This window comes from Embiotoca jacksoni, unplaced genomic scaffold (assembly GCF_022577435.1).
Source record: "Embiotoca jacksoni isolate LCO1_2020_lvr unplaced genomic scaffold, fEmbJac1.0.p SCAF_1, whole genome shotgun sequence".
NCBI lineage: Eukaryota > Metazoa > Chordata > Actinopteri > Embiotocidae > Embiotoca > Embiotoca jacksoni.
The window spans coordinates 7,490,180-7,498,101 of NW_027185229.1; the positions used below are offsets into that span (position 1 = coordinate 7,490,180).

At 39.8% G+C, this 7,922-nt stretch overlaps 1 protein-coding gene across 2 annotated transcripts; it reads right to left on the minus strand.

Annotated features, from left to right (window-relative positions):
* Nucleotides 1-1,076: 1,076 nt before the first annotated feature.
* On the minus strand, nucleotides 1,077-7,804 carry idh3b (isocitrate dehydrogenase (NAD(+)) 3 non-catalytic subunit beta). 2 transcript variants are annotated; one of them, XM_069144233.1, is made up of 11 exons: nucleotides 7,705-7,804; nucleotides 6,338-6,511; nucleotides 6,064-6,184; nucleotides 5,812-5,872; nucleotides 5,598-5,730; nucleotides 5,321-5,454; nucleotides 5,101-5,203; nucleotides 4,664-4,810; nucleotides 4,359-4,453; nucleotides 4,110-4,170; nucleotides 1,077-1,653 (listed from the first exon to the last, which is right to left on the minus strand). In XM_069144233.1, the coding sequence occupies exons 1-11, from the start codon at nucleotides 7,744-7,746 to the stop codon at nucleotides 1,576-1,578; spliced, it is 1,149 nt and encodes a 382-aa protein (XP_069000334.1). In that variant the 5' UTR covers nucleotides 7,747-7,804; the 3' UTR covers nucleotides 1,077-1,575. The 2 variants fall into 2 exon arrangements, with proteins under 2 accessions (XP_069000334.1, XP_069000248.1); XM_069144147.1 differs by lacking the exon at nucleotides 1,077-1,653 and adding an exon at nucleotides 1,686-3,180.
* Nucleotides 7,805-7,922: the final 118 nt, after the last annotated feature.

The following is a 7,922-nucleotide window of genomic DNA, read 5'->3' on the forward strand; positions in this document are numbered from 1 at the left end:
GCCTCTCCATAGCCCGCAGCGACCCCTGCTGGCCGAGCCTCACTTTTCACCATCCACACACTGCAGCGGTGCGCATCGCTGCCCTTTACAGGTACAGGGACCCTTTGTGGGTCCGGTGTATATATTCACACAGTAAACTTGGGTCCGGGTATGCCAGTCTAGGTCTGTGCTGCATTATGAATGCTTTTACCTTTGAGTGCAGGACCTTAACTTGTGCAGCTGTACTTTAATATTGTACATTTATTAAAGGTACTGCTTAGTTAGATCATCTAACTAGGCCTTACACTACACACTGCATTAACAAGAAGAAATAAAGGGTTGAAAATAAAAAGTTCAGATGATTGACAATCATTTTAGCTGTAACCTATAATTAGTTGTCCTCAGTTAGTATTACAAGTTATTCTGTTTGAAAAATTTTAAATGCATGTTTTGCAAAACAAATAATCAAATATTAAATCTTGGGTAATTGGAAGTGTTCAGTGGGCAAAACATTCTTTAATAACAATTTGTTCATTCATTAGGTTCTTTTTGAGTTAAGAAAATACTTGTAGCTTGTCAAAAGTGAATATTTGCTGATTGATTATGGTCTAACAGTTGGATTTTTTTTCCTGACAAAACCAGCAATTTGTTTAAGTCAACATAGATTCTGAAAAAAAAGTGAAATACATTTTTCATTCATTTTGAGATTGGATAAATCAAATATTCATCAATAAGAAAAATCATTAGCTGCAGCCTAATTCCATTAGAAGTGGGGACTAGAGTGAGACTAGTACGAACACGGTGCATTTATTCAGTTTTGTGCTCCATGGACCTGGAGATCTGTATGTGCATGTGCTGTATTGTCATACACAATTCAGCAGTCCATCATGTGTCTATCAAAGACAGACAGACTCTGATATTCTTAAATTTGATCAATTCTCATTCTGACTTGCATATGATTGGACAAATGGAGGGCGTTAGGATCTGAGCTCCTCAGGCGTTGAAGTGATGTGTGCAGACCGAGCCACCAGCAGCCACGCTAAACTTTTAATAACACTAAATACTGCATTAGTCTTCGATTAACATTCATGCAAAGATTTAGTACACAAGAAGTAATTTCTCTTTTATTATTCATATCTCATCATAAATGAAGAAGCAATATGCAAATACTTTAAGTAAATAAATAATATTGAAGTATACATACATTCTGTTTTGACTGCTGGTTAATGTCCCGACATAAACCCATCAAGCAGAAATTACAGGTTGTTGCTAGAGAAAAGAATGTGAATGGCAGATATGTATTTGGTTTACTAGTACGCTGATTAAAAGATATGACATGTTAAAACCATTTTTTTTCTGCTTTAAATGTCATATTAAATGTTTTCTTAACTGCAAACCAGAGTTTGTGGACATAGCGTGTGTGCGTTTCATCTGCCTTTTACTTTGCTTAAGGAGGAAAATGTGCGTGGGCTCTTGCTGGAATACATTGTACTGTGTGTGTACTGTCTGTATGACAGAAGGTAAATTTATTAAAAAAAATAAATAAATAAAAATGTGCGTGCATCTCAGCAGCTGACAGATTCACAAATACAACGCTTAGGGTGCCAGGCTAGCAATGACAGCCCGGGTGAACTCGTCACTTGTTGCATAGCCCCCCAGGTCTCCAGTGCGCACCTGTTGCAAACATAAGGACAGCGTGTTACTATATGCACAGCTGCAGCAACACATGTCCACATTCAGTATCGTTTCCTACATGTTAGAGAGCCTTTGAAAACTGTACTCGATGAAAGAACATATAGTGTAAGCAGCGAGATACTGTATGCTCACGACAAGTATCAGCTTTGTTCATGTGTAAACCAGATCTAGTATTTTAATGCACAGAAATCTGCTTGTTAATAACGTATGAGAACACATTGTTGTTGTCCAGCATGTCTTTTCTTATATGATTCTGTTGAAAGGTGAAAAAGTCAAACGGTGACTTAATCTGGTATTCAAAGGACATGACACGGCACTTCGCATGTCTACCAAAGGTCACAACACAAATGTACTTTGTTTTTATTTGTTTTTGCTGAACAAGTTGTCACATGTGAAATCATTTCTAAACTGATGTAAAAGAGTACAAAAAGCACAACAGATGAAAGGGTCATAGATAGAGCAGTGCTTTAAGTTCTAAAAGCATCATTACAACAATGTGACACTGTGATGACTTTCATCAGTTCACTACAGTAACTCAATTCATACCTCAGTCTAGTCCGGCAAAGCTGCACTGACAATGAACAGAGGACTTGATATATGGACACTGTGACCATTATATGTGAATACCAAGAAACTGTAGAATGATCATTACAGTTATTTGTAGTGTAGCACCAGAAAGTTGTTTCACATTCAATGAAAGAAATGTGGATTTTGCATTATACCATTCAGTGACTCAGCAATTTCAACATTTACAGCCCTGCAATGAGAGTTTTATAAAAAATAAAAGACATTTGTAAGTAGGAGTTGTTATAGTATTAGTAACACATGGTGTAGCAGTGTTATACTGTATACTGAGTTACAGTTACATTCAGGGTTTTTCAGCTCTGAGAATTGAGGAAATTTGAAACAAATTGCAAAGTTGGTGCTGAAATGTGATGCCAAAGTAGATTAGTTGATAGAAACTGTTGATGACATAGTCTGGCTGCTCTACTAATAATGTGTAATAGGAAGGAGGCAGTTTTGACAGCAAACATGGCTGAAACATTCAGAGAAATACACCAAAAAAGTAGCAACACGTGAAAAGGGATGGATACAAAAAACCAAGTGAACAGATGACCTTTATCAGTGAAGTAAAAAAACTGAAAAGGCAAAAAAAGAAATGCAGATGGGTGGTCAGTCACTATGAGGGAGGAGGGGCATCCATGGCGAGAGGAAACATGAGGTTGAGCTACATGATTGAAATTCTTGAGGAAGCCATGTGAGCTGTACAGTTTTTTAGTCACTGATTCCACTGGATCTTTTAGCAAACCCACGAAAAACCATTAAGATTACAATGTCACTAAGGGTGTTGGTCAATACTGTGTGACACAGTTTCCATTTGATGTTGTGAGGGGAGTTGAGTCTCAACATGCATCCAGTTCAAACAGGTCGGTGATGCAGGTTTTCCACAATGGCATGCACAAAGTCGCCAGTGGTACAGTACCCGCCGAGGTCTCGTGTCCGTACCTGGGACCACACGCACGCACGCATGCACGCACGCGCGCGCACACACACACACACACACACACACACACACACACACAGAGAGAGAGAGAGAGAGAGAGAGAGGATAATGGGGTACAAGAAGAGGAGGGAATTACAGCAGAGGGAAGAAGGAAAGGGAGGGGTATTCAGACAACAAGCTGGAAAACTGCTCTCAATTCACAAACATTCCTAAATAATGATCATCAAGTGATAAATCGTCCACTTTGAGGGCGGTTGACAGCCGTCTGGGGGTTAAAGGTTAGTCAGTTGTGTCAGTGTTTGTTTGTCAGCAAGGAGCGGATGCAGTAGACAGTTAGTCCAGTTCTAGCAAACAAAAAACATGGGACACGTACAAGACAGACAAAATTAAGCAAGAGGAGAAATGAAAGAAAGGAGCCAAGCACCATGTTTACATATCGCTATTTCAAATGTAGGAAATCAAAGGCTCTCTAACACACTATAGTAAAATATGCAGGTTGTTAAATAGGGGTATTTATAGGTCAAGAACTGGCACCATAGCTGCTATTTGACTGATCTAAATGACGGAGCTCTAGGATTGGCTGCTTAGGAATGAACACTGCAAAAGCACTCATTCAATTTATATTGTATTTTTTATTTTCTGAAGTGCCTGCTACATTCTGACACTTTGTGTATGTGACATTGCAGTTACTGACCCACAAAACCAAGATAGAGCGTGTTCAATCAGAAACACAGAATGACAGGAGTCCCGTTGGCTTGACATATCCATCGGTTATCATTTTACTCTGTTAGTATTATGAGGCACAGAAAAGCTATCTCTTTGAGTGTTAATTCTGTTAGGGGTTTTGGGCATTTTTATGTCATGGAAGTCGCAGATTCAGTGCTTGCATGCACCAGGAGGCAGAGAGGAGGTAGAACTAACACACACTTACCTTGCCGTGTTTGATGACCCTCTTGACAGCATCTGTCACCATTTGAGAGTGGTATTCCAGGCTGCAACACAACACAGGAACAATAAAGAGTTGGCCGGAACTGTCTTGGACATGTATCCATGTGAAGACAAACAGCCACTTGAGGCTGTTTTCAAAACTCTGAGGTTTATGGTGGATCAGGACACACGATCTGGTATTTGTGTAAAATGTGATGTACTTGTTTCTACAAGGCTTCAGCAGTTGACTCACTTGAGGTGCCTGAGCATGTTAGCAGCACTGAGCAGCATGGCTGTGGGGTTGGCAATGTTCCTTCCTACAGCTTGTGCAAAGGGGTGACGTGCACCCTGAAACAGAAACGAGATACAGGGGATGAATAAAATAAAATAATTGATTAACCAATAGTCCATTAATAGTAATACCACCTTAATATGTAATGCTACTTTCTGTAGTTTTCCTCTTTCATTCTCTAAACAAGAATGAGTAACTCTAAACCTTGAGAACGACAGCCGGGCAAAGCTTTGAAACAGATGGAGAAGAGGTTATTGGAAACTCACAGTCTCAAAAACAGCATACTCTGCACTGTAGCTTTCTCCAGGAACCACTCCTGCTCCTCCAACCAGCCCTGCTGCCAGGTTATCGATAATGTTGCCGTACAGGTTGGGCATCACCAGCACATCAAACTGGTACGGGTTCTGGACCAACTGCAGCAAGTAAGACAGACAAAGAGAGGTTGACAGTGAGACTAAAACATAATCAGCAGTGTTCAGCCAGTCAGTAAACACACATTAAAAATGATGATGATCAATTATTGCAGAAAAATCAAAGTACAATATTTTCTTTTTTCTTCTTCTTTTTTTAAAATCAAGCCTAGCTACAAAATTCCAAGTAATAAATGTAAATGTACATATTAAAAAAAATTATATGCATTTTATTTTACATAATTAATCATCAATAATAAAGTCAGGGGAATGAATGGTGAGGCTGTATATACCTGCATGCAACAGTTATCAATGATTATGGTCTCATATTTGATTTTAGGGTACAGCTCTGCCACCTCCGCACAGCTCTGCAGAAACAGGCCATCAGCTAATTTCCTGTGATAAGACAGGATGAAGACAAGGGTTGCTGTAAACAATGACCCAAATAAACACAATTAACGATGATTTCAAAATATGTGGAAGACAAAGAGGGAGGTTGTTCTATTTACTGACATGATGTTGGCTTTGTGAACAGCTGTGACCTTGTTTCGGCCCTTCTTGGTGGCATAATCGAAGGCGAACTTAGCGATGCGCCGTGACTTCTCTCGGGTGATGATCTTCAGACATTCGATCACACCCGTCACACTCTGAACAGCAAGAAGAGGGTGTACCCAGTTTAATGCTGGACAAAAATCATTCAAACCTCTTCAATGAAAAAAAACAAAAAACAATTCCCAATTGGAGTGAGTATATTCATCGGCTGACTGCAGTGCGGTGGAGCCCTGTTTACCTCGTGCTCCAGGGAGCTGTACTCCCCCTCAGTCTGTTCGCGGATGATGACCAGGTCCAGGTTGTTGTGGCGAGTGCTGTAGCCTGGCAGGCTGTTCACATGAACCACATTTGCAAACAGGTCCAGTTTACGCCTGAGGAATGGAAAGAGATGTAGAGTTATTCTAAAACGGGTACAAATACAGAATTGTTTGTGTGTTGTATAATTTACTTACCTCAGTCTCATTTCATATGAAGCCAGCTCCCCTTTGAACTCCATGGGAGTGTGAATCTTTCCTAGAAAACCAAACATGTCACAATAACAGATGTTAGAGCCATTCATTGCTTTTTACAACCTAACATACTTTACCTAAGCCAAAGAACTTCACTGCAGGTCTTTTAAATTAGATTATGTTGTAATAACAACATAATCTAATTTAAAATGGAGATGAACTCTAAGAGAAGAACCACAGGACAAATAAGGCTACCTTTAATGGCCACTTTGTTGGTCTTCATAGAGGTCAACAATTCCTCCAGTTTTTCCTCACTGGCCATGTTCTGGACTTCACTCAGGTGGAACTCCTCAAACTCTACTGGGACATCACCTGCCTGAGGAGAAGGCAAAAAGAAGTCAACCTTAACCACCATTTTACATAGAAACAAAACACTGCCTGTGAGCTTAAAGAGTGACCATCTTAAAGCCAAACTTTGTTCCTGGATTCTCAAAGCTTTTGATTTCTTCTCTGTCCTCGTAAAATGTACCTTAAAGACGTCTTTGACAGCAGTCATCAGCTCAGGTCCCACTCCATCCCCTGGTACCATCGTGACCTTGAAGGTAGCATCGGCACGAGCCGGTGGGGTTTCTGCATTACAGAGACCAGCAGACACACTCAGTGGTCGAGACGCCAGCTGCTGCCACCGGGGGCCGCCGAGGCCCTAAAAGGACAGGAAGATAGACATCGTTACAACAAGCACAATATAATATATCATGAGATGATATGCTGTAAGTTTGCATACTCTCTAATATTGTCCTCATCGTAGAAGCTATCCCTTCAACACCTTTGGGTATACTGATGATTGCCAACTCTTTTGTTTACTTGTGATCTTTGGTCAGACGCCTATGAAATGGGAGCACTTCCAAGAGTTTTCCACAGACAAAATGGCAGTGTCTTCAGTACTGAGGAAATGAGAGGAAGGCAGTGTTCTTTGTGCATTTTAGAGCTGAAATTAAAGCTTCAAGTTAAAATTAGGAAAATGTTGCACCTGTCTAAATGAAGATTTTTATTCTACTTAAAAAAAAAAATAAATATATATATATATATATATATATATATATATATATATATTATAGAGAGTAAAAAAAAAAACCTCTTTTTAGGATTAAAGATTAATTATATGATTTATCTGATGCTACCTTTGACTCTTGGGAAACTGTTGCAATTATCCTAATTTTTAAATAAAAGTGAGGTGGGAAGAAATTGGTGTGATTTATGGTATTTGAGTAAATGTGTTTAAAGATGATCCTGAATGATCATCAGCCATCGACCACCAGGCAAAATGGGAGCTTGAAATAAACATTTCTGCTGTCATCTGTCAAAATGACATCTTACCTTTAGTTTTAACAGAACAAAAAAGGAGATCATCTAAGCAACTGCACATCTTTTGACATTTACCAAGAAAGCTGGAGATGGAACTAAACCTAAATAGTATTATCTTAAGAGACAGACTTCTTATCCGAGCTGTCCCTTGTTAGCTTGTGGTTAGGTCTGCAAGTAATCAGTGGCTCACTGAGGACAGGAAGGTTACCATGTCAGGGTTAACTGGCCCAGGCTAAGAGGCTAAACTATTTGAGCCATCCAAGATATACGGTTTTTAACACGTGGGATTGGCTTGTTTGACAAGTATTTACTGACAACTGTAAAATCAAAGCAATTCTTAGGACGATATGTGACCATGAAGGAGGCTCATGGTTAGCTTAAGACACAGACGGCACCAGTCGTTGTCAGTTTCTTTGACAGTTGATACTAACATGGTGTTTGAGTTTAACAAAATACTATTTAAAAACACAGCATCGTCTTTACTACTATTTATTTACATAATAGGCTTTGTAACAGCATCTTTACACTCACCTTGACCAATGTTACTAAGCTTCCTCTCAAAGCGGCCGCCATCGTCACAGCACGCAGCAAATACTACTACTTCGGTGGTGCAGAGGTGGAGCAGCAATAACTACAGAACTACACTGCTCCCTGCTGGACAGCAGAGTTACTGTATGATAGGTAAATCAACGCAAATTGCCTCGTCCACAGGGACACTTGCTCCAAAAAAAATGTCGGCAGATCCGATG

Excerpts from the sequence above, each read along its gene's own strand:
- idh3b (XM_069144147.1), bottom strand. The coding sequence starts at position 7,746 with ATGGCGGCCGCTTTGAGAGGAAGCTTAGTAACATTGGTCAAG. Across the intron at positions 4,171-4,358 it reads AACATGCTCAGGCACCTCAA|CCTGGAATACCACTCTCAAA; the intron begins GTGAGTCAACTG and ends GTTGTGTTGCAG. Across the intron at positions 3,181-4,109 it reads GGGTCATCAAACACGGCAAG|GTACGGACACGAGACCTCGG; the intron begins GTAAGTGTGTGT and ends GTGTGGTCCCAG.